Consider the following 27,014-nt stretch of genomic DNA (forward strand, 5'->3'; position numbering starts at 1 on the left):
GGGAGAAAGTTCCACTAAGTCAACTATCACTGCAGCCCTCCACCAGTCAAGCCTTTATGGCAGAATGGCCCGACAGAAGCCTCGCTCGCATAGTTTGCTGAAAAAGACATGAAGGATTCCCAGACTATGAGAAATTAGATTCTCTGGTCTAATGAAACCAAGACTGAATTCTTGTGTGTTACTTCTAAGATGTATGTGTGGAGAAACCCAGGCACTGCTCATCACCTGCCCAATACAATTCCTAGAGTGAAAGATGGTGGTGAGAGCATCATGTTGCCGGGGAGTTTTCAGCTGCAGGGACAGGACGACTGGTCGCAATTTGAAGGAAAGATCAATGCGCACAGAGATGCGCACATGTACAGAGATATCCTGGAGGAAAACCTCTTCCAGAGTGCTCAGGGCCACAGACTGGGCCAAATGTTTACCTTTCAACAGGACAATGACACGAAGCACACAGCTAAAATAACAAAGGAGTGGCTTCAGAACAACTCTGACTGTTCTTGGCGGACCCAGCCAGAGCCCTGACCTAAACCTGATTGACCATATCTGGAGAGATCTGAAAATGGCTGTCCACCAATGTTCACCATCCAACCTGACAAACTGGTGAGGGATCTGCAAGGAAGAATGGCAGAGGATCCCCAAATCCAGGTGTGAAAAACTTTGCATCATTCCCAAGAAGACTCATAGGTACTGGGTCAAAAGGGTGTTTTTACTCAATAAAATGCACCAGGGTCACTTATGATGATATATTTCAGTTTTATTTTTCAATAAATTTGCATGAATTCTTCATTTCTGATTTTTGCTGTCAAGATGGGGTGCTGAGTGTACATTAATGAGAAATAAAATGAACTTTTTTGATTTTGACAAATGGCTGCAATAACAGTGAAAAATTTCAAGGGGTCCAATGCTTTCCATACCCACTAATATATGTATGTATGAGTGTGTATGTGTATTTGGAATCCCCGGCTACTCCTTTAAGATACGCTACTATGTTTGTTTCACACCAATGCAGTCATGAGTTCATCACTTATTAAATCTGTCTTTGCTGATAATTGTTTTTACAATGTTCTTTGGAATGCGGGACATTTTTCCTGGTTGTTGACTCAACGTCACATAATGAAAACACTGAACACACAAAATGTCAGCCCTTCTTACGTTTAGACCAATCATCAAACATATTTACTGAGGCGCCGCTTACTCATAGCCCAATCACCACAAAGTACCCGAGGCACGACTTCCGTAATCTTGGCCAATGACTGTGTGGAAAAGGCGGAATTGGGATAATTTTCAAAGGTTGTGGTTGGCTGTTTTTCTCCGCTTCCTGTTACCAAAGGCTGATCCTTCTAACGGAAGCGACAACAGCTTCATATTTCAATGAGAAAATAGTGAAATTCCAGACTGAGACGTAAAACTTGTGTCTGGTAAGTGTTTTGTGGCTCTATAGCGTTTTATCTATCTTACAATTGCTGGGAAATACTTGTTTTATTGTATTTTTATTTGGTGTTGTGGGTGACGTTTTTCCCACTTGTCATGAGACACTCAGGAGAAGGAGGGGGTGACTGATGAATCTTATTACAGATGGAGCTGCAGGCGTTTAAACTGTTCTACCATTCATTTTTCATATATTTGAATCGGCATGATTTGCGTCATTTCGTTTAACAAAGAGGTCCGTTTAATTGTGCTTTCGAGCGGTTAGTTTTTTCCCGAGTTATAATTCTGCTCAAGCTAGTTTCTTCGTCATCTTCACCTAACAGAAATTAGCTAAAGACGTGCTGATGTGCTGGCACAGGGTACTGTAAAAATACTATAGTTATTGCACCCTAATCTCCTTTGCCATAACGAGTGCCGTTTAACAATAATGTCTTTACTGTTGAGGGGGGTGGGGGGGATTTGAATCAGGAATGAGAATGGCAATGCTATTCCACACACCGTGAATGATGAGAATATTTTCTATCCCCAAGATAAAATGCGAAGGGGGGCGTGTAACGCCGCTGAAAACATCACGGCATATAACGTTTAATCTCCAAATACAATGCGAATATGACCCCGTGACTAGTAGGGCTAATATCATGTGAGCACAAAACGTAACTTAAAGTGCTGGTTGGGCCGGGATGGCCATGTTTTCACTAACAAGTTCATTTAATATATTTTTTAATCAGGAAAATGAAAAGAGTTGTCATTTTCTATTTTATCCATTCATTTTGTAGAAATTAGAAAATAAGTGACTCCATGAATAACGCCCCTTGTTAATGAGGATAACGGCCGCGCCCCCTATACCGTTCTATCCTTGTTTGGTCGGAGTCACTGGAGGAACCGATTACAAACTCTCATTGGACATCATTGTACTTTCATTGCTTGTAACGTCCAAAAACGGTGATCAATTGTCTCTGCATGGCTGATTTATATGAGAATGAGGAAATTTGGAAGTAAGCAGAGCTACATATATTTATGCTGGGACGAGCGCACACTGCTTCTTTGCTAAAAAAACAAAAAAAACAAAACACTGCTTCTCTGCTGATCACAGTTAGGACGGGCGAGGCATTTAACACCAATGAAGTGGGAATGAGTGGACATGCACAGTTATTTGGATGAGGAATGGCCACAGTTTTTCGACCGACAACACGCCGTCCAATGGAACGTAACAGCCGAAATGGTGCGTTCCGATGCGGCCACATCAGCTGTGGAGTTGGATGTGCATAAAGATCCCTGCGTCGCTAAATGTCCGAAATACAAGCAGTCGGTGTTCGTGTGCGCATTCATGCTCTTGTCCGCTTCAGCTTGTGAAAGTGTAGAAGCGAGCGGCACGGTATTTTTGATTTTGTGGAGGTGATCATGATGACATCAAGTTTTATGTAATTAAGTCCAAACTCTTGTGCAAAACACTTTTATACTTTCACAGGGTGAAGTGGACAAGAGTAGTAATGTGCATTTGCATTTTGGTGGTGATCGGTTGCCGTTTTAGACAACAGAACTGACAAAGCGAGCAATATTACCTCGTTTGCCTCCCTCACGTGACGTAGACCGCTGAGACCGAAAACATAACAAGCCCAGCCCCAAAAAGGGGCGCGGCAATTTGTCGTGAATCTAATCACAAAAAAAGCCCTTAAATCACTACAGAGTCTTTTGGGGGGAGCATTTTAGTACTGGTGTCATTTTTACATGCAAACCTTTTATATAAGTGCCAATGTTAAGCTCATCCAAGTGTCCCTTTAACTGTATGCACACATAAACACAATTATGGACGTGGGATAATTTTCAGCTCTGCAAACACAAATAGAAAGCTTGATTCAGTTTTTGGTCCATTGTCAATTGTTGCTTTTTAAACTTTCTGCCATTTCTATATTGTGGTGACGAGTATACTAAACAACAAATGTATCCTCTAGTAAACTGTTCTTTTTTTTTTTTGAAAAAATAAATAATAGAGAACCATTCGGGTGATATTCTAAGAAATTACACCAGAATAAAAAATAAACTAACAATAAAGATCTCTTAATTTTGCGAATTATTAAGACACTGAAATCTTTAAACACTCAGCAGCAAAAGCCTTTGACTATGACGCATCTAAGTATTCAAGTTAAAGCCAAGTTGTCATTACAGTACATGTATACACACTTTTTGTGATGAAAAAAATACATACAATAACAGTTACAATTATTGCTAACTATATTAAAACTATTTTAAAACTATTTTTGTTTTAACTATTTTTGAAAAAAATACAGTAACTTTAAAAAGCCTTTATGAATTTGTATACACTTTTTGGGACTTGAAATTTTTGAATGTTCAACAGTATATTGTAACGAATTGGGTTATCTGTGTTCTGGTCGGATTTGCGTTTTGCTGGGTTGTGATGTTTCCGAGGTTCATGAATGCATCGTACGCCAAGCGAGTGGAGCAGCGGAGAAAGAAGAGCGCGAGCAGTTGTACTTGGATTAATATAAACATGATAATTAAACTACGTCTGACGGCGTGTTCCTGGAAGACGCTACAATATGATGAATCTCGCTATTTAAGTTTGATGTTTTTGTTCCCTCGTCTAAGAAACATTCACAGTCGGATGATACCGTGCATGTTCGTGCTACCTGCCGGCATCTCATGTAGCAATGTTGGTACACAACTTCGGGACACGTACCTTTCCCCATCGGCAATTTTAACAGGACAGCCAGAATGTTCCCAAACAGGAGACCGCAATGTATGCGGGGAACTTCGAGCTCTGGCTCTTTTCTGGCTCTTTTTTTTTTATGCCGCCACTCTCCTCTCCCGCATGCAACAGTCAATTGCGCCCATGCGTAAGCTCGCGCTAATCAGCGGACCGAACCGAACGCAAGTAGACCGAACCGAACATGCCATACTGAAACGTATTAATACACCCACGTGTACCATTACACCCCTAGTATCGGACCACACGTATTATTTTATATTGAGGAGTCATCAGTCATCACCTTGATATCATTAGCGGTCGGTTTTAATTGTATATGTGTAGGATAACAACAACAACAACAACGTGTGTAAGTACTCCACCTGATTCATCAACACGTTCTAGTTTAACCTTTGTGCTTTTTATTTTACATTTTGTAGCCTTCAGTCAAGATGATCCACAGTCTCTTCCTGGTCAACTCCTCAGGAGACATTTTCCTGGAGAAGCACTGGAAGAGTGTGGTGAGCCGCTCTGTTTGTGACTACTTCTTTGAGGCCCAGGAGCGTGCCAGTGAGCCGGAGAACGTCCCACCTGTGATCCCTACCCCACACCACTACCTTATCAATGTTCTCAGACATCGCATATACTTTGTGGCAGTCATACAGAGTGAGGTGCCGCCGCTCTTTGTCATTGAGTTTCTGCACAGAGTCGTCGACACATTCCAGGTTTTTGACTTGTTTACCCTTTACCTTCAATGAATTTATTGTACTGCAGTTCTGTTGTTTTGTTTGACTTAACAAAAGTTGTAACCATGAATATGTGTTGTTTTTTACAGGACTATTTCGGTGTGTGCACAGAGGCTGCCATCAAGGACAACGTGGTCGTGGTCTATGAACTACTGGAGGAGATGTTGGACAATGGCTTTCCCCTGGCCACAGAGTCCAACATCCTCAAAGAGCTTATCAAGCCTCCCACCATTCTCCGCACAATGGTCAACACTATCACAGGTACGATTTTTACAATTATATCCAACAGTACAGTACAGAACAGTACCAATGTTTTCTTTCCCCCTCCAAAAAGTGGAATATTTTCTTGCGGTTGGGGAGAAAGAAGCACCTCTCTAAGGAATTGTGCTCTAAAACTGGAGGGTAAAGGTTTGATGCCCACTGCAGCCACAGATATGCTAGTCTGCTTCCTGACTGCTGTCAAGTTAGCCTTGAGCATCCCTCTGTAGTCTTAACTCAAGTGTGCATAGAACACACATGCAGGTGTGCAAGCAGAGATTCAGTGACAGAGTTGCACACAGAGTCTGCAACACTGGGGTGGTGAGGACGATGCCTTGCTCAACAGTCGCCAGCAAGCAGACTAGCATCCCTCCAACAACTACAGTAGTTGACATTTTTATTTGTCCGTAGCGGGACTCAAATCCGTGTCCTCCAACTCTAAAGGTCCTGAAGTCTAAAGTCCTTAATGAGGAAACCAACCCAAACGCATTTTTTTCCAAGAATATGTTCCCAGCAGGCCCACATGTTGAAACACGGCATTCTGATTAATATTATGTTTGTGGAATATGAGTTAAGCAGTAAAATCCACCCCTTTTTAGCCATCTCAGGGGACGGCCATTTTGTCACTTCTGTTGACTGAAAATGACGTTGTCTAAAATGTGCTTAACACAGTAGGTTTCATTTTGTTTTATTTCTAAAGTCCATTATGGAGCTGAAGTCGTGTGTTAAAAATTTCCACTGGTCAATATTGTTTTGAGTAACCAGTTCCACTTTGTGGCAAGGCTCCAGACTACTTTATAATTAGTGTTGTATCATTTATCAGCACACAATGATCATGAACAATATAGACTTTGTATACATCAGTTTGAGTTTCCGCATGACACTTGACCAATTCCCAGGGAGCACCAATGTGGGTGAACAGCTCCCCACTGGCCAGCTGTCAGTGGTACCATGGCGACGCACTGGGGTCAAATACACTAACAATGAGGCCTATTTCGACGTGGTGGAGGAGATAGACGCCATCATTGATAAGTCAGGTAAAACTCTGAGGCCGCGCATGGCTCCTATAACCAACCTGTTTGTCATGAAATATGATTGTTTTTCCCCCGTCAGGTTCCACCATAACGGCAGAAATCCAGGGAGTCATTGATGCCTGCGTCAAACTTACCGGCATGCCTGACCTCACACTGTCGTTTATGGTAATTGGTTTCAAACTAATTCAATGAGTGGCATGGCTTGAGACAGTGTTGGCGGAAGCATTTACGAGCAGCAAATAGCGGTGCTCTTTGTATATTTAAGTCAGTGGTTCGATGATACTGACTTACAAGGTGCCAAACAGCGCACAATTAACTAGTTTGTGCAGCGGCATAAAAAATATGTTGTTACATGGCACAAAAAGGAGCGCTTAGTTACCCGCCGTACTTAGTTTTCATTGGATTGTTTTACATTTATAGCGTAGTTGTAATTGTTTTATATAAAATTTTACTTTATTACCCCTTGACATAGATTACAAGTTGAATAGGTACTGTAAATAACCTTAACTGGGTTGGAAACAAGACAACCAGCTGCAGCGTTGTCTGATCCATCGTCCACTTTAACCTGAAAAGACATTTTTTATCATGTCCGACTATGTCTGTCACGATAACAAATTTATATATTTTTTACATTTAGTGATAAACAAAACATGGTGAAACCTAGAGTAAAATATAATGTTTTATTGACGGAAGCAAGTAACAAGTGGTAATGACGTATAATTGCATCATGACGCCCATGCGTCACCGTTTCAATTGGGTTATTTAAATGTGCAGAGTTACTCTCTCCACTCAAGCCTGACCTTAACCCGAATATTGACTGCATGTAAACGTAGTCACTGAGAGATGATCGTTATTTAATTATTAATACTTTTTTTGAGTTTTGTTTGGTGGTTGTCTGTAAGATTTTTCTAATTTAAAATATGTAACTTACCTCAACGAATGTTGTTTTTGAACTGATGTAATAATTACCCTCCTAAATAAAAACTCAAGTTATTAAAATACAACCCCACATGGAGGTAAACCCCCACATTCTTGCAAGCCAAATACCAAATCTGGAAAAAAAAACCCAGCTTGGTTAATGTATAAGGATTTCAATCGTTCTTTTGGTGTCTACCATTCCAGGGTGTACATGCCTCTTGCCCAAAGTCACATGGGAAAGGCTAAATGAAGGACACAAAATAAGGTGTATTCTTCATAATCATTGTTTCACAACTGGAAAAGGTGGAGATGCTCGGGATTGAACCCAGGACATCATACATGCAAAGCATGCACTACAACTGCGCTACAACCCCACATTGACTCATATACCCAGATCCTAGCAAGAAAAAAACGCATCTATTAAGTTAATGTATAAGGAGGTCAATCACACTTTCGTTGTCAACCATTCCAGGGTGTACATGCCTCTCGCCCAAAGGCAGATGGAAACGGCTAAATGAAGGACGTATCCATCCATTATCTAATCCGCTTATGCTCACGGAGAAAACCACACAGACACGATGAGAACATTCATACTCCACACAGGGAGGCCAGAGCCGGAATCGAACCCACGGCCTCTGAACTGTGAGGCAGACATGTTAACCAGTCGCCCACCGTGCCGCCCGTGAACACAATACCCAATCAGAAAAAAATAACGCAGCTCAATTAATTTATAAGGAGTTCATTTGTTTGGTGTCTACCATTCCAAGGTGTATGTGCCTCTTGCCCAAAGGCAGATGGGAAAGGCTAAATGAAAGACATGTAATAAATTGTATTCTTTATAATCAGAGTTGAAAAACTGGAATATGTGGAGATGATTGGGGATTGAACCCAGGACATCATACACGCAAAGCACGTGCTTTACCACTGAGCTACGTACCCACACTGACTCTTGTATCCAGATGCTAGCAAGCCAAATACCAAATCTGAAAAAATGTAGTAACTGTATAAGGAGCTCAATCAAACTTTTGTTGTCTACCATTCCAGGGGGGTGTACATGCCTCCTGCCCAAAGGCAGATGGGAAAGGCTAGATGAAAGACAGATAAAGTTGTATTCTTTATAATCATAGTTGAAAAACTGGAATATGTGGAGATGCTGGGGATTGAACCCAAGACCTCATACATGCTAAGCATGCGCTCTACCACTGAGCTACATCCCCACATTGAGATAAAACCCCAGCTTTTCTGATTCTGTTGGCTCTGGCTAGATTTCATTTACATGATAGCACAATCTGAAATCTGATTGCATAATGTAAAATTAACACATAAACGACAGGAAGCTGCGCTGCCAAGACACACACTATGAAATCAATACAAAAGACAGAGAACAAAATTTCATGTAAATGCAGAGCAGTGCTTTTAATAGTGTTTGAGCCAGTGGAGAAGGCCTTGAAGGCCCTGACTGCACGCCACTGGGGTTGTACAGGTCATAGGCCATATTAATGATGAAACAAGTTTTCAAATGATCTTCTTAACTCAGTTTCATTTTCTTATATATCATGCAATTTGGGCAACTGCAGGTTTTGTCATGTGTTCTGTGAATCTAAACATAGCATATTACTTGAAACTACATGTCACTTGAAATGTACGAGAAATTAGACAGATGGATCGGATATTGGCGTTACATCGGCATTGGGCACTTGCAAGCTATAAATCAAGCCTAATTGAAATGTTAGTAAATACAGTACAAAAAGCTTCCCATGTGTTTCTAACAAACTTCCGTGCTCCCTGTCTCAGAATCCTCGGTTGCTGGATGATGTCAGCTTTCATCCGTGTGTTCGATTCAAGCGGTGGGAGGCTGAGCGGATCCTCTCCTTCATCCCTCCTGATGGAAACTTCCGGCTACTTTCGTATCACGTCAGCTCTCAGAAGTTGGTGTTTTGAAACTCTTTGTACATGTCACAAATTAGTTGCGAGACGTCAAGTATAGGGGTCCTTGGCTTATGGTGGTCCCATCATATGAGGTTTCACTGATACGAATGTCGCGCAGTGAACGGGTTTGCCAGTGGCATAAATACTAGGGGTGTAACGGTACACGTGGGTGTATTAATACTAGGGGTGTAACGGTACGCTATATCACGTTTCGGTTCGGTTCAGTTTTATGAAACTTCGGTTTGGTATATTTTCGGTACAAAAAAACAGATTTTTAAAAAAATATGTTTATTTTGAAAAGATGACAAGTAAACTGTCCTTTTATTTTCCGAAAAATAATACAAAAGCGAACCATTCGGGTGATATTCTAAGAAATTACACCAGAATGAAAAATACACTAAAGATAAAGATTTGTAAATTATTAAAACACTGAAATCTTTAAATACTCAGCAGCAACAGCCTAAGACTATGACACATCATATTCAAGTTAAAGACAAGTTGTCATTTCAGTACATATACACTTTTTGTGATGAAAAAAATACATACAATAACAGTTACAATTAATGCTAACTGTATTAAACCTCTTTTTATAATGAAATACAGTAACTTTAAAGTCTTTATGAAATTATTTACACTTTTTAGGCATTGAAATCTTTGAATGTTCAACAACATATTGTAAGGAATTGGTTTATCTGTGTTGTGTTTTGCGTTGAGTTGTTATGTTTTTGAGGTTCATGAATTTTTTATTCTGGTGTTTTAAAAAAAAAAAAAAAAGTAGCATTTACTTGTCATCTTTTCAAAAAAAAAATATTGGAACAAAAAAAATCTTTTTTTTTGTACCAAAAACATACCGAACCGAAGTTTCCAAGAAACCGAACCAAACCGAAATGTGATTTAGCGTACCATTACACCCTTAGTAAATACTGTATGTTGTGAAAGGGCACATGATGGCACGCTTAGTTACCACTTTACTTACTGTTTTGTATTTGGTTGTTTAATATTTTCTTCCTAAAAAAAATTTCCATTCAAATAGTTACTGTAATTATGACATTGGACCCAATGGGACGGAACTCAATTTTAAACTGAAGACCCCATGTAATGTCATTATTATGGTGCTGTATAGACTTGTTCACATCACGTTCTTGGCTTCATATTCTTGCCTCTTTAGCCTGGTGGCAATTCCAGTGTACGTCAAGCACAACATTACTTTCCGCGAAGGAAGCTCCCAGGGGCGATTCGACTTGACGCTAGGCCCCAAGCAGACCATGGGCAAGGCCGTGGAGTCGGTGCTGGTCAGCAGTCAGCTTCCTCGGGGGGTTCTCAACGCCAATCTTAATCCCTCACAAGGAGCATACACATTTGACCCAGTCACAAAGGTACCTAGAGGAGCTATAAGTGACAACGCATATGATATGTAGTGTACTATCGTATGGAAAGGGACACCTGAGAAATACAATATACTAATGCCACATGTTTGTGTTGCTACACAAACATTCTTTTATGTGTTTTGGTCAGTTGTTGACTTGGGATGTTGGCAAGATCAACCCCCAGAAGCTTCCCAGTTTGAAAGGCACCATGAGTCTGCAGGCGGGAGCCTCCAAACCCGATGAGAACCCTACCATCAACATCCAGTTCAAAATCCAGCAGATGGCCATCTCAGGTTCACACGCGCACACACGCACTCACACGCAACACCCCCCACACAGACACACACCATGGATATATTCCATCCATTTACAATTCTAACTTAAACTCCCACTTAAGCATGCAGCCCTTATCACAAAGCTTCCTCAGCTGACACTCCTGATCATAAGTGTTTGCACTGCTAAGCTCCATCCACTAGGTGGTGCCAACGTAATTATTCTTTTTAAATGATTTGTAGACATGGGTTGTAGAATTTATTACCACATAATTACGTGCATTTTAATACAGACAATTGCTTTGCAAACTCAGTTTATTCCATTTTATGCGTTTCTAAACCTGACCGAAACATAAGTAAATTTTGTTTAGGTTTCTCCATTTGTAACTGTTCCATTAAAATGTGGCAGTGGGCAAAAGTGCCTAGAAAATGTATGTTGGTCAACAGAAAATTTTATGCGGAAATGCCTTTATGTGTCCCTAAACATATTTTTGACACTGCTTTAAAAAATGGCTTTGCTTTTTCTTTAGCACATCAGGTTTATGAGATATTTTCTTAGTTGATTTTTAAAAGTAGGTTTGACCCACAATAGCTTGTGCAATATGGATTTTCCCATGCGTCATAATTTATAGCTATGATGTTTCAGAAACAAATTCTACCAGTTGCAAAACCTAGACTTTAATTCATAATTCTTACTAAATATGGTACTGTATTACATATTATTATTATTATTAGTAGTAGTAGTAGTAGTCGTAGTAGTATGAATGCTTTGACTAGTGGGCCTGCATAAAACATAATTTTGTAAAGAAAATGTTTGGGTTGACTTCGTCTTTCAATATTAAAGTGTAAACCATGCACACCGTGAAACCATAAACAAAAATAACAATTTGAGAAGGGGGGCATTACTTTTTCATGGCAGTGTGTGTGTAGCCAAGATGTGTGTGTAGCCAAGATGTGTTTCATATTTTTTCATAAATGTATACTGTTGGTCAGTGGGTGTTTTTACAATACACATAGTATTAATCAATTAATTATTGATCCTTTGAACAGGGCTGAAGGTGAACCGCCTGGATATGTACGGGGAGAAGTATAAACCTTTCAAAGGCATCAAGTACATGACCAAGGCTGGCAAGTTCCAGGTCCGGACATGAGAACATCACTTCTGCTCAAAATGGATCAAACCTCCTTTGAACTGTGAGGAGGGTTGTGATGTGATGTGATTTTTTGGGTGCACGATTACATATGTTACAGGATTTAACCCCACAATTAGAGGGCTCATTGTAGCAACCAATTACCAACAGTCATCAAATGCTTGAACCCAGTGGAACAACCTAAGCGCTTTTTCTATCCAACCTGATCCGTGATATTTTTACAGATACTACTAATGTACTCCTATAACTTAATATTTATTGAAATCTTCAGCCATTCCAAGGTGCCGGAGCAGCGGTGGCTTAGTTCAGTATAGACACTGTAAAAATAGACGATCACATATCCCTACAATTTATAAATAATGCAGTTACTGAATGCATAGCTTATTTGTTTCCAGATCTGGGCATCGGCCCTCCGTCCCCAGTTTCCGTCCTGCATATTCAATCCACCCACGTGGTCCCAGCCCATCCTTCACCGGCGACAACGATTACGTCACCTTTATGTCACACGCAGGTGCCGCACGAGGAGACACGTCGCCAAACAAAGAAAAAACATCAAACAAAAACAACTGACACACACGCACAGCGTTGTTGTCATCGGTGAAATAAAAAGAATATGGGACACATGTCATTGCGTCTGTGGGACCGCAAGGTACACCACACCACACCCTTTTATTTTTTATTGTTTCCTTACTCGGCTGCGTGTCAGGAGTGCGGTACCTGCATGCGACGCGTTATCAGTAAAGTCCGTTCTCGATGTCAGTTGGCTGACTGGGACCAACTGGAACCAGGTGGGTTGATTGAATATGCAGGACAGAAACCGGGGACGGAGGGCCCATGCCCATCTCTGTTTGTTTCCATGAAAGCCTGTCTGCTACTGTGTTGGTATGCAGTTTTTTTTTTTTCTCTATTTATTTATCTTCCATCCATATTAGGTGTATGTGCTTTGCTTATTTTGTTGGCATCGGGCCAAGGGCCTCATAAATCACTTTTGGTGAATTTCATATTTTTTCATAAAGTATACTATTGGTCAGTGGGTGTTTTTACAAATTAGTGACAAATCTAAAGTGTTGAAAATGGCTTGCTCTCTGTCACGATGCAATGCAAATGGTTGAACAAACTTGCCATTTTTGGGGTCTTCTGAAAAGTGACTAATTTGGAGGTACATGGTTTTGGCCTGACTCCAGCAATTTGTTTGTTGTCACTAGTAACACTGGCATACGAGTATACAACAAGCCATTCACAGTTTGGCACTTTCACTTATGCTGGAGCAAAATTATCAGCGCGAATGAAGTTGGTGTGCTTTTACTGAATACTGTCTGGATATTTCCCGCATGGCTGTAAGTATACATTCACTAAATTTATTCTCAGTTCCTGCAGAGACACTGTACACTGTTTCAACATCGTTTTTAAATACTGTAAGTTAATGAGATGGTCGACAATTGTTTGGTCATATACAGTATACAAAACAGCAGGATGAATTAATTTACCTTCAGCCAAATAACCAAAATATGTGCTCTGCCCCCTAGAATATATATTCAAATACATCACTTGTACTTTAACAATTTGTATATTACCTACTCATATTTAGTTGTAATCATGTTATCAACGTAGTGCTCAACATAAATGACTAGGCCTACTTATTTATTGGAAAATCTTCCATCTCCTTTGAAAATAATGTATTTTCAATGGCTTGCGTTCTACAAAACACTCCCTCAAATTTGGGCTAGTTTGTTTATAAAAAAAAAAGTTACTGGTTAGAATTCACTGTGGAAAGAAACGTAAAAGTGGCAACTAGTTGGAGATGCTTGTAGTGGGCTTTCTGGCGGGTGTCAAGTTGACCTTGAGCAAGACACCATTTCTAACCCCAGCTCAAGTGTAGCAGCACTGTTTGCGTGCCTCTTTCACCCCATCTCTTTTTGCATGCCTGTATGTTTGTGGTGTGTATCACAAAGTAATATTGGAGTGTGAGTTGATTTTCCCCTTGCTAAAATGTCTCCAAACGCAAGAAAGGTTAGCAGATCTAAATGTTAGATATAAAAAACTTTATTCACAATAATTCAACCATGTGTATTTAATCATCTTCACAATTGTGAAATTTGTACTTGAATTCAATTAGAAATGGACACAGCAGATTTTGAAAGGGGTCTTCTCAGTTATGTTATGAGCACTGTTATAACTGCTTTTTGTCACCATGGTAACTAATCTAAAACCAATCCACCATCAGGGATGGTGCTACACCGGGGCTAGGGGGTGCTATAGACCCGTCAGACATCTGTGTAACTCTAGTTAATAACTCAATAATTTAATTTGATATCCTCAAATTTATTTTCTAAATATTTTTCTCAGCCCTCCTACAGTATGTATGGGTCAAGCCCCCTTTAGCCCCGGGAGGGGGAAAAAAAATCCTGGAGGCGTGCCTGTCTACATTCATACTGTAACTGTTCCAGTGCTTGAAGCAGCTTATGCTTGCTATGTTTGAAATGTGGAAAAACAAAACAAACAAAAAACTGATCTGTGGTGAGATGGACTACAACTTCCGACGAATAAGAAGGCTCACGTGTTTTTGTCTGTGATTTGTTTGTGTTTACAAAGGTGTGGTAATAAAGATGATTTCTGTTTACGTAACACTACTTGTATTTCTCGTCGTAAACGTGACAAAAAATGTTTCACCCCAAAACACATGGCTTTCAAAAGTTAATGGAATGACATCATTGGACATGCATGCTATGTTACCTTTCAAGTCACACATGATCTTAATGTGACAGATCACAGGCGCTACATATTTTCACAAATAATGTAATCATACAATGACCATACTTTTTGAAGCCCTCTTGTCTATTTTTAAGGGCCTGCAAGTTTTATTTTTGTTTTGTTTTTTAAAAGGTGCGAGTTGGGCTGGCTGGAATCTGTCAAATGCAGGAACCACGAGCCCTCGGTTGAGCCCTACAAGACTAGGTCATGCATTCCACGAGGGACAACAAATCGTCATTGCAGCAATATAAACACAACTAATACCGCAACAAGCACAGGACGAAGAAAAACAAAGCAGCGTTGAAGGGGGATTCAAACATATTTTAATATTTAGATTAGAAAAAAACAACAAAAGATTGATATTTTGCATGTTGATTAAGTACTGGTAGGTAGATGGAGTTTCTCAATGTGTGGTACACACTACACAGGCTCCTTCTGGTGATATGCGAAATAAACATCCACCCAACCATTCTCTATCCCGTTTTATCCTCACGAGGGTCACGGTGCTGGAGCCTATCCCATCTGTCTTCGGCCAGTAGGCGGGATACACCCTGAACTGGTTGCCAGCCAATCACATGGCACACACAGACGCAAAATAATCATTGAATAAAAAAAATTGTACTAATCATAATCTTATATGGCTTCAACTTTTTTTCTGATGTTTTGTACAGTACATTTGCTTAGTGCAGTTCAGTTGTATTTAACTTTTAAATACATTGCATTTCATCTTTTTCAACTGTTTTCAAACATTTATTTGAATACATTTTTTATTCGACTACAACACTTTAATTTTTGTTTGCTTTATTTCAGTGCAATGTTGTGACTTGATGTTACAGTGGCTTACAATATTATGAATGTTTCATAATATTGTACTCCTTGGGAATAAAATTTATGTCTCGTTTTTGAAGAACACTTCGCCCTATTACGCTACTGTATTTTTATTTTGGCCATTAAGGTTTTACTTGAAGTGGTAAGTATTTTTGAGGTGGTACTTGGTTTAAAAAGTTTGGTGCACCTTGATCAAACTAATTTAAGTCATGGCTGTTGCATATTGATTAATCTCAAATTTCTTGCCCGAAGATTAAAATGATCATATTTGATTGAATCCCCTTATTTTGATGAGTTTCTTTGTGTAGCCCGTTTTAATAATAATACACTTTTAATAATCTGGAATTTATTATGTGGTTGAGCAGGGTCACATTAAGAGGGTTCCTAACATACCCCCCGGCCCCACCCAACTCCAATAAATAAATGGCCAATTCTCTTAAATTATATTAATAATAATAATGATACAACTGACACGACAGCTATCACATCTCATCCGCCCTCATCTGGTAGAGAGCTCCAGCCCATAATTTACTGATGACTTCAACCCAACTAGAGATGACCTCTCTCTCGCTCTGTCCCCCACCGACCCCCACCGCCTCCAAGTGGTTCACCAGGCTACTAACTTTTTTCCCCTCGATTGCAACCTCGGTGTCGACTAAATTGCGGAGCGTTTTCATGCACGTTTTGACCACGAAAACTATTTTAACTTCTCCTTCATCTGTCTGACTTTTTTTTCTCGACGTCTCATTTTTTGTCGTCATTTTTCGCTTACTTTAACGACAGAAAGCTGAAGTGAAATTTCTACCAACTCAATTACACTGTGGTTCACATCAGGTAAATGTTTTTTTTTTCTTCTTTTATGCAGTACTGTGCGTGTGATGTTAAGCATGTTCTTATCCTCGTTCTGGGTTCACGTGAGTGACACATGATACTGTATTTACGTTTTTGGTGTCTTTTTCCACAACAGAAATGTGGAAGTTTCTAAAGAATTGTCCAATGCGACGTCTTTATATTTATGTTATTACGGGTATTACGATGCTATCTCGAAGAATCCCCTTAATTGAATTGGACCATTTACCTTGGACACGTGCGCGTTTTAGTATCTTTGTGTGCGTATATTCACACCCAGTGAAAGTGCCCATTTTGTCACCGAGAGCAATTAGCCCACGAGTAACACTAATGGGTGTGTATTGCGAATGCTAATGCCAGGAGATAACAGGGACTATCTTAATGTAAATCTAAGAACGTCTGTTATTGATATCCGATTGCTTTGATAGGGCGCGCGCCACCCGGGGGTAAATTCTGCCCATGACAAACCACGTGAACACGACACTGTGACAAATTCATGTTTGACGTGCATTAAATGTACTTTTAGGATCTTCTGTTGAGTACCTGTTGGTTTAATATAAAAAAAATATATACCAGAATTTGTCATTTTATCGTCCCTCTCTTGCTATATTTACAAAGACCCTATTTTCTTCATTTTACTTAGCTGACGTCTCACTTTTATGCAGCCTACAAATAGTTTTAAGTCCCAAATAAAATTTACTAGTTCATTTTGTAATGACTTTATCTTTATGCATGGCTGATTTTCTGTCACAAGCTACCTTTCAACTTGAGGACTATCCACAAACTTTAAACGCATTTAAACTTGCTTAAACACATTTTTTAAAAGTAATCCTTAGGTCCTGTTTTCACTCTCTCGTTTGCTCGCACACCTCTCCAAATAAGATACCAAGTGTGCTTGCTTCAAGCTGCTTTTTATCACTCTTTCTTCATGTTTACCATAAAACTGAAAATAAAACAAAATTAAACATTTGCAAACAAAACTATGTTCTTTTGTCTAACTAAAATCTGTTAGCTTAATACCAACACTATAATAACGGTATAGCCGGCTAGCAGCAATTAGCATAGACTTTAAAGTAATTATAAGCCTTCAAACAGCTGCTACTTTTGTACATGTATGGAGCAGCAGCACATTGAAACAGAGCATCCAACATTACTCACGGGCACGCAGTTTATTCTTTCTGCCCTATTTCACTGAAGACTATTAATGGAGTTGGGGATCTTGGGGATCTTCTCTGCCTATTCCTCTTACACTTAATTACACTGCATCTTTTCTAGCAGACCTCAGTGCTAACTTGAATTTTACAGCACAATGAAGGCGGTCAACTCCAAATTAAGACAATAAACTGTAAAAACCAATCAAAAATCACCGCTTAAAATATCCGACAATGAACCACGATATAGTGGCGGAACACTGCACTTTTATTTTTAGCATACCATGTTGCGACATCTTAAGGTGGTGAGATTTCTCGCCGCCCTCAGTCTCCTCTCAAATAAAATTTGTCTCGTTACCATTGCCAACAAGAGGACCCTCGTTAAACTCCCTAGTGGGTTTGTTATCATACCAATTCAACTGATGCATTGAAATCTGCATGCTTTTCGCTCTTTCCCACAGTTTAAAATGTAAAACCGATACTGCAAACCAAGATTAGTTAAAATGTGTCGAGCTGAGTTGGTGGTACTGTGCAGTGGAAAAGCAAGATATTTTTCCATGTATGGTCACTGGGATGGGTTGTCGGAGGGATGCCACTTTGCTTCCCGTCCACTGAAATGGACCAATGAGCATGGCATTCAACCACCAATGGCTTAAGGCAGCCCTCTTTGCAACTTAACATGGAATATTGGTTATGTTGCATACATGTAGTGTTTCAGAACGGAAACAAGATAAAGGACAAAAATACATGCAACTTATGGACAATTTAGCCACGCAAGCATGGAAGAACCAAGCCAAGATTTGAACCCCAAACCTCCTAACTGTGAGGCAGAAGTGCTGTACTGTTATATTAAAACGAATGTCAGTTATTGGGTTTACATTTTATGTGTGAATTTTACATGTGATTTATAAGCCCATCTTAGTCAGTTATGTGAAAAATAGGCCCCAAATAGTTAAATACTGTAAACCTTCAGCAGACACTTTATTAAGTACACCTTGATGGTATGAGTTTGAGCCCCCTTTCACACCTTAGAACTGCCCTTCAGGCAGATTCTATAAGGTGGCTGGAAGCATTAATCAAACATTTGGGTTCATATTGACACAAATATGCCCTTTGATTTGGCTGGCGACCAGTCCAAGTTGGACTCCGCCTCTCACTAGTCAGCTGGAATAGGCTCCGTGAGCCTGATGAAGACAAACGCTCGCTACAAAAAAAAACCAAAAACAAAAGCACATTGCAATTGTAATATGCAGTTGCTGCAGATTTAAAGGCTGCACATCAATGATGTAAACATCTGGTTGCGCCTCATGGCGTTCTATAGGACTGAGATCAGGTAACATGGCCATTTGCTGTAAGTACATTGAACATGTGTAAATATGTTTGAGGTGAGCTGAGCTTGGCCACTTGTGGATTATCCTGTGTCATAACGCGATGGACAAGGTCAACAATAATACTCACAACTTCAAACAAGACTACAGTATTGTCATCTTTTTTCCATGCCGAAATGAGTGCGGTTGCTGCCGTGCGCCTTGCTGTTTTTTCTTGAGCAAGTGTATCCAATAAGGCAGCGAGTACAAATCTGAGTTTTTTGCCTTCTATATAGCGGTAGCTGGAAATAGTTCCTAAAACACATTCAGTTGTTGTGAAACTGGGCAACAGCAAAGAAAATGTGGCTTTTCTCAGAACAATCCAGCTTTTATTGACGGTCAACTGGAACGTGTGACCACGAGACAAAGAGGACAGTGCGCGGCATCAGCGCATCAGCACATCATCCCCCCTCCATTCTTTTGAGTGAGGGACTTAGGCCCTTGTCCATGTGGGGTCTGTGGTTAAACATAGAAGCTTCCCAAAGAATAAACATAGAACCTATAAGACCATGAGCCAAATAGTGACCGTTGGGATTAGAAAGCACAAACTGAATACATACTTCAAGGTGAGTTGTTTTTATTGTTATTAGAGTTGTAACTCCATTGGCTTTTATGGTACTGAAGAAGATGGTTTGGCCTGAACTAAATTATCCTCCACTGACTTGCAATGTTGGTAGTTATCCAGATTTATCAAAGTGTAGTTGAGTAACGCTAAGTGTTAGTGAAATGTCTCTTTGAAGCACCGTATGTAAAAAATACTATTCTACAGCATTTTCTTTTTTCACAAATTAATGGGATTTGCTTCATTGTTATTTCCCTTTTGACTTCTGTCTAGGCTGGTCCAGGCACAACCACGATTCCACAAGAGGCAGTTTTTCTGCCCAAACTCTGGTGGACCACCAACCATGCCTCAGGGTAGCAAGAAAAGATTCCACAGGGTCATCTGGATGGCCTCTTACATTAATATATATGACAAACACTAATGTGTAGCATTTAGAAGTGGGCCATTTTTTATTTGTTTGTTTTTTTTGTGTCTCAAACCAAAGCAGTGTTAAAATCCTTCAAAATCCAGACACAACGTAGGAAATAATGTCAAAGCCGAGGGCAGCGTCCAGTCCACCTTCTCAGGACGTCTCCGATTTTTTTTTCAGCAGTGAAGTTCCTAATCATCCCGCTAATAGAAAAGTACTAGCCAAGACGTCCCCGCTGACCAAGTACATAGAGAGTGAGCATCAGCAAGCAGGCCTCTTCTCCTTGTCTCCCACTGACACCCAACTGGATGCCACCTCCGACCCCCAAAAGAAAAGGAGGAAGAAATGTGGTGCCTGCACTCCATGCCTTCGCAAAGAGAACTGCGGTGCCTGTGTTAACTGTCTCAACCGCAAGACGGGCAAGCAGATCTGCAAGCTGCGCAAATGTGAGGAGCTGAAAAGAAGACGGGAGACCTGGGAGGTGAGTTGATATCTAATGTTTTTTTCCAATTAGTGGAACAAATTGGATGTTTGGTTCATTTGATGTTATGGCGTGATTTATGAGGGACATAAGTTGGGAAAATGTAGTATGATGCATCTCCCTTCAGGACTCTCAGGCTTTGTTTACACTGCACGGCATATGTTGCCTATTCCGTATTGTTTCAGATACCTGATCTTTTGATTTAGTCGCTCACATTACAACAAAATTGTGTCTCCTAATGTGAACGGAATGCGTCTGTGAAGTGAGGACCTCGGAAGTGTGGAAGTAAATATTGTCCCGCGTGTACAGTTGGTCTAAATCCCGAGACACTTGCGGCAATTTCAAGGATTTTGTGCTTGAACTGACCCATCTCCCCATATATTTATCTTCTTTTCACGCCTGTCTGTTTTGTTCAACAATTGTGACATTAACGAGTCCAGGCCATGAGGTACTGTTTTGATTTTTGTTTATTTGTTAGTTAGGTGGATTGTGCAAAAACTGCACAACAAATACATTACATAACCGATTTCAATCAACATCACAATTGAACAAATTCCTGCTACCCAATTACAAATAGCATGCTCCAGTGTTCTTACGTCATCCTCTGATAGCCAGTGGCTTGCTAGCATGACTAGACCCCTCCCACCCCACACACACACACAAAATAAAACACAAATAGATTTTTTACCCTTTTTAAATATTAGGCAGCTGCCTTCTGTCAGTCTAACTCACGCAACTGTGACTGTAACTTCTCCTACCAATGCAAATCCGGGTATCATTTAAAAAGCAGATCTAACGTGTTTGTCCGAATTTTAGCTTCAATATGTGATAAAAGCATGGGTTGACAGTATGTTTTCACAATGTAGGTTAGGCTGTAATAGGTCTAGCCACATATTCTGAGTCAATTTTCTTAACAGCTCCAATTACCAGGGTCCTGTGAATAGAGTGTGTGTGTGTGTGTGTGTGTGTGCGGGTGTGGGTGCGTGTGTGTCTGTGTGTGCATGGTTGAGGAGCTGTGCAGGCAACCGCACAGGAGAATTCCTGTATTTGCCTCTGCTTTGTCCTTTGACCTACTAGGCTTCATCCGAGGGTGGGGGTTAACCTTAGGCTATTTTGTGTTTGTGTGTGTGGGTGTGTGAAGAAAGAGTCCACATTTACAAGTGTGTAGTGTGTGCGCGCGCGTGGCTAAATGTGTTTGTATGTGCATCAGGCTCTGAAAAGGCGGGGGATGGGTTTTCAAGTCAAGAAGGAGGAAGATGCAACGAACAGTCAGCAGTTGGGGAGAAACAGGAAAAACTTGACTAGGCTCCTAAAGTCATGATTTAGGATGGACTGCCGAACAAATAAGTAATGTTTTAAATCACAGTTTACATTACACGATCATGACAACTGGACATGAAACGTTGAGAAAGTTCCTTTACATTGCAATAAGTAGAAGGTAAATGTTTAGAGGTTGTGTGTATAAAATAACCATATGAATAATGGACATCAATATTAAATCCTAATTAACTGTGTATACAACTCAGAGCATAAAACATTCTTAACTTTATTTTTATTTTTCAAAGAATCACTGTGGCTTCACATATTGTAAAGTAGAAGCATAACTCATAACTGTGGTGGACATTCATTTCTTACTTTATTATCATTATCCAGGTATTGGTTGATTGAGCCATATTGTACTGAATGAACGAGTGCTTGGCTCATCTGCATCAGAGACCCTAAACCCCCACCCCCCAAAAAAAGATCAAGATTATTATTTTTTTCATATCGTCCGAGGACACTTATTATGACGTTTTCTTAATATTGTATTTAACATTTTTTTGAACTGCCAGTTTTAAACCGTGTACTAAAAAAAGAGTAGTTCACCATTTTATTAACATATGTAATAAGCAAATTAAAGGAAAAGGAAAAAGAATGATATATAAATTATATTGACATATTTTTTTAGACACCCTTAACTCATTTTGGCCGCTTGTATTGCTCTTTCGGTCATGACTCACAGCTCGTGACGATAGGTGAAGGTTGGAACATAGCCCGCCAAAGTCCCTTTGCGGTTCCTGTGCAGTAGGTGTCGTTATTCACCAAAAAGCTGTCATCCAGCAATAAAATAAAGAATGAGAAGAAGTAGAAGAGGACAAGAAGAAGGAGAAAGAGAAAGCTCGTGTTCGGTCTAACCACACCATTATGGTCATGGATGGATTTCGCAGAGACAAGAGCATTGCAAATAATGAAGACAAAGTGATGGACTGACAATGACGGTTTTGGTTTGGCTTGAAATAATGACGATGATGAACGGGTGGCCCGGTCGCTGGTGGGTGAGAAATGACTTGCCTGCAAAATTTACTGACACACCCATCTCTGCTTATTATTATTATTATTATTATTCATTATCTATATCGCTTATCCTCACAAGGGTCACGGGTGTGCTGGAGCCAATCCCAGCTGTCTTCAGGCAGTAGGCAGGGGACACCCAAAATTGTTGCCAGCCAATTGCAGGGCACACAGAGACAAACAAACATCCGCAGTCACAATCACACCTAGGGCCAATTCAGAGTGTCCAATCAACCTACCAAGCATGTTTTTGGAATGTGGGAGGAAACCGGAGTACCCGGAGAAAACCCACGCAGGCACGGGGAGAAGATGCAAACTCCACACAGGGAGGTCGGAGCCGGGATCGAACCCACGACCTCTGAAGTGTGAGGCGGACGTGCTAACCAGTCGACCACCTATTATTATTATTATTATTATTATTATTATTATTATTATTATTATTATTATTATTATTATTCGCAGTAGTAGTAGTAGTAGTAGTAGTAGTAGTAGTAGTAGTAATAGTAGTAGTAGTAGTAGTATTAATAAAACCTGATTCGTTAGAGAAACAACTAGGGCAGATTTGGAATCAGCGCAAAAAATCCTCTAGAAAAGTTTACTTTCATCTCAAATTTAAAAATGTAGTCAAAAGTTGTACTAAGAGTATTATTATTTCAATTATTGATTAATCTATCAATTATTTTGTTGATTAATCCATGCATCTGAATTTTTCTTAAAATTTCCAACCCTATATTCCAAAGCAGGACATTATTTCACATTGACAGTGCAGAAAATGTATTGTAATTCAGTTAATGGTTTGGTGTGTGACATGTCAGAAAGCAGGCAAAAACATTGATCATTGTTTTCCAAAGTAAAAGTAGACATTTGCAAATGTTTTATTTTAATTTTACATGATCGATTAGTTGTTGATTCATTGATTAATCGTTGTATCTCTACATTATTTCATTTCCCCAATTAAGTAGATAATTGTAGATATGCAATCTTGTATAGGAAAAATACACGTGTGTATCCTTTGAATTTGTTCAACCAGAATCAAACAGTAGTGCTTATGTATAATGATTAGAGGCTGTTAGTAAAGGACATAGAGGCAGGAGAAACCTGTTAGGGCTGAGGATCACTAAAAGTTTCAAAGAATTGACACGTGGTTTGTTTTGCCACAAACAGGAAACAAGGGTTCTCATCAGCACTGTTCAGACCTGTCCTGTCTTGTTTTGCTGTCTGTGTGTTTCACGCAACCCCCTCAAAGGTTTCCTGCAAAATGGCAGTTGTTTGTTAACTGACGTTTCTTCTTCATACTTTCACATTCAGAACATTCATGTCAGAGGAATCAACACTTGTAAAAGTGTGAGCATTTGTCATTAGTCGGTTGACCCTGGACCGTATCTACTGTAGGCCTCTGCAACATGAGTTCAGTCAGTGGCTGAGAGGTAAGCAGACATATTCAAAGAGTGCTCCAAATTGTGACCATTGTCTTTCCTGAGTTTCTCTTGTTGTTATGTAATAGAGGTTTACTGCCTCCACATTTTTGAACCCCTGACCTCTGAAAGAACTCTATCCGATTTCAGTTAACCATTTCTCACTCTTGATTTTACATCATCCAGTAATATTATTCACACTACTCATTCACAAGAAATCACATAGTCATCATCTTTCGTCTCTTGACAATGTCAGGATAGTTATGCCAGTTTTTTTTTTTTTTTTCTTAATGGAGAAGTCAACCCCCCCCCAAATTATTTGCAAAAATATAAATCAATCACATTTTATTTAAATAGCACTTTCCATACATGAAATTGCTGCTCAAAGTGCTGTGCAATAAAAACATCCAAATTACAACATATAAAGAAGATCCGCTCCCTCTCAACATACACAAAGACATATATCCACAAGCACATCTGCACTCACACACACAGACACGAAACACACACATGCACACAACCTGATACATTGTGTTAAAAAGACATGGCAAGGCACAGAGAAACCATATGAGGAAAGGGTATCCAAGGGGAGCTCATCCACGCTGAGAGGAATGACAGCCCACGGCCACAGGGAGCGCCACCATCACAGAGACCCCCGGCCCAGATTAACTGGGGTATATCATACACTTAGCGCAGAGGCCCCTCTCTCCCTCTCTCTCTCTCTCTCTCTCTCTCTCTCTCTCTCTCTCTCTCTCTCTCTCTCTCTCTCTCTCTCTCTCTCTCTCTCTCTCTCTCTCTCTATATATATATATATATATGTAACCTGTTTATGAACTCAAATCCTTACTTAATGAGTTATATATACAGGGGTGCACATAAATATTTTCATGGGTTACTCACATGAGTACCAGGAGCTTGTCTTTGCTAATCAGTCGTGGTTCACGGATCACATAAGTCATGATTCGGATCGGTTACGGATTTTAAGTCATATAGATCATTGTTTTCATTTATTTTATGAAACGCTTTTGCCCATAAGAAGAATACATGGTACAGTGCATATGATAACAAGGTATCCTGCCAGACATTTTGAGGTGAATGTCTTCTTAAAATTATTTAATGAGCAAAAGTGTTCTTGTAGAGTAAATGAAGACAATTTTATTTTTTTTCATAATGAAAGAGACTTTGAAGTGCAATTTAACACACCTACCTTTAAACATGGACAGTGCATAACAAAGTAATCTAGGTGCAAAATATTGAAAAATAAGAAAAAAAAAGAAAACTTGTTGCTAATGCTAACAGCTAGACTTGTGCTGTATCATACAATGACAACGCAATTAACTAGTAGTTTGTTTGCATCCTAAATTAGCGGCTGAATATGATTTCGGGATGGCGTTGTGTTGATGTACTTCGAAAACGGAAGTCAAGGTAGCCGTTGTCACGGGGGCCAACTTTAAAGAAAAAATGTACTAAGGCAATTGCATTGGCATCAATGACTTAATGTATTATTTGGTAAGCTTTATTTTTAAGTTAGACTTTACAAGGTGGTGTGTTCGTTGAGTATGTTTGCAAAACGCTCCCATACTGTGACCGTGAGGTGCAAAGTTTTTTGCACTAACCATTCCGCGGATCGTGCCCGCCTCGAACAGTGATGCTTGATCCATACCGATTACGGATCAGAGATGTTTCGTTGCACCACTACAGGTACGCATCAGTGATATCTGTTGCGCATGTGTACCAGTTTTGTGCACCCCTGTATATGTGTATCGATACAGGCAGTCCTCGTACTACGACATACGCGACCTACGACGTTTCCACTTTATGACGCCCGTGCCTCCTCCTCTATTTTGTTCCCAGCACCACAGTGACTACGTTTACATGCAGTCAATATTCGGGTTGAAGTCAATATTCTGATTTCTGAAATATTCTGAAAATTCCGTTTACATGATTGAACGGACAGAGTTGCTCCGGCATTTGAATAAGCCACTGTGTACAAGGACACATGGCCTCATAACTCAAATGGACGTCATTTCTGCTTGTTACTTTTAACCGTCAATAAAACAATTGATATTCATGTCACTCACCACAGGAATGAAGAAGCCGATTTTTTCCTTGCCCTGAAAGTGTGCTTTTTTGCTGCGTCTCTGAGCTTGTTTACCTATATTTTACCTGTATTTGCGATGGGTTTCGCGTCAAACAACGTACTTCCGCATACAAGGACTTCCTGAACTACAAAGATCAGCATTTCGTGCGGTTGAGCAATGAGCATGCGCAGAGTATCTTAATCGTGTCTGTTTGCGTGACGCCAGTATCTTTGCCTTTTCGCCCTCCTCTTGTCTTCTCCATCCACTTCTCAGCAGTAACGCTAAGTACAGCATCTTATGCTTTTTATTTGAATGTATTTTCCTTTTTTTATACAAAGTATTTGGACGTAAATTTCGACATTAACGGTAAAATCCGACATACGTGGAAATATATATATATATATATATATATATATATATATATATATATATATATATATATATATATATATATATATATATATATATATCGATAATGGATATATATATATATATATATATATATATATATATATATATATATATCGATAATGGATGGATATATATATATATATATATATATATATATATATATATATATATATATATATATATATATATATATATATATATATATATATATATATCCATCCATTATCGATACTGCTTATCCCCAGCTTCCCAGCTGTCTTCGGGCAGTAGGCCGGGGACACCGCCAGTAAATACCTGTAAATAAATAATACAGTATGTTGTTGTATAATATTTTACAGTTAATGTTTTTTAGCTGCTTTGCAAAATAATGCAGATTGTGAATGAAACAAATAATAGTACAGTTTCAGAGCTGCTACAAAATAATTTTATTAAAATAACATCAAAAAGGTCTTATCTTTATCCTACACAAAAAGCCATTCAAAATCCATTGTCCGGGGGGGAGACATGCGGATTGATAGTTTTGTTTAGTTTCGATGTTTTTGTGCCACTGCTGGGGTTGCAGCCAAAC

At 39.6% G+C, this 27,014-nt stretch overlaps 2 protein-coding genes and 1 non-coding gene across 4 annotated transcripts in view; 2 read left to right on the forward strand and 1 right to left on the reverse strand.

The window, feature by feature from the left end:
- The first annotated feature begins 1,306 nt into the window (after positions 1-1,306).
- Positions 1,307-14,435, forward strand: ap3m2 (adaptor related protein complex 3 subunit mu 2). Its single transcript, XM_086031818.1, has 9 exons — positions 1,307-1,421; positions 4,576-4,860; positions 4,971-5,142; positions 6,039-6,176; positions 6,253-6,338; positions 8,886-9,019; positions 10,189-10,396; positions 10,536-10,680; positions 11,710-14,435. The coding sequence occupies exons 2-9, from the start codon at positions 4,588-4,590 to the stop codon at positions 11,808-11,810; spliced, it is 1,257 nt and encodes a 418-aa protein (XP_085887944.1). The 5' UTR covers positions 1,307-1,421; positions 4,576-4,587; the 3' UTR covers positions 11,811-14,435.
- On the reverse strand, positions 8,237-8,308 carry trnaa-agc (transfer RNA alanine (anticodon AGC)). Its single transcript has one exon. It is a non-coding gene; the product is annotated as a tRNA-Ala (tRNA).
- A 1,565-nt stretch (positions 14,436-16,000) lies between the features above and the next one.
- Positions 16,001-27,014, forward strand: part of tet3 (tet methylcytosine dioxygenase 3) — a 59,390-nt gene continuing 48,376 nt past the window's right edge. For both annotated transcript variants that reach the window (XM_086030097.1, XM_086030098.1), the window contains exons 1-2: positions 16,001-16,223; positions 19,592-20,208. In XM_086030097.1, coding sequence (XP_085886223.1) covers positions 19,846-20,208 — 363 coding nt within the window. In that variant the 5' untranslated portion in view covers positions 16,001-16,223; positions 19,592-19,845. The remainder of the gene's footprint in view (positions 16,224-19,591; positions 20,209-27,014) is intronic.

Source organism: Filicampus tigris, chromosome 5, assembly GCF_054856515.1.
Source record: "Filicampus tigris isolate MCC_2025a chromosome 5, RoL_Ftig_1.0, whole genome shotgun sequence".
Lineage (NCBI taxonomy): Eukaryota > Metazoa > Chordata > Actinopteri > Syngnathiformes > Syngnathidae > Filicampus > Filicampus tigris.

What these genes read in the sequence shown, in the direction of transcription:
- ap3m2 (XM_086031818.1), top strand. Translation starts at nt 4,588, where the DNA reads ATGATCCACAGTCTCTTCCTGGTCAACTCCTCAGGAGACATTTTCCTG. An exon ending in AATGGTCAACACTATCACAG is followed by an intron (nt 5,143 to 6,038) that starts GTACGATTTTTA and finishes ACCAATTCCCAG; the next exon opens with GGAGCACCAATGTGGGTGAA. An exon ending in CATTTGACCCAGTCACAAAG is followed by an intron (nt 10,397 to 10,535) that starts GTACCTAGAGGA and finishes TGTTTTGGTCAG; the next exon opens with TTGTTGACTTGGGATGTTGG.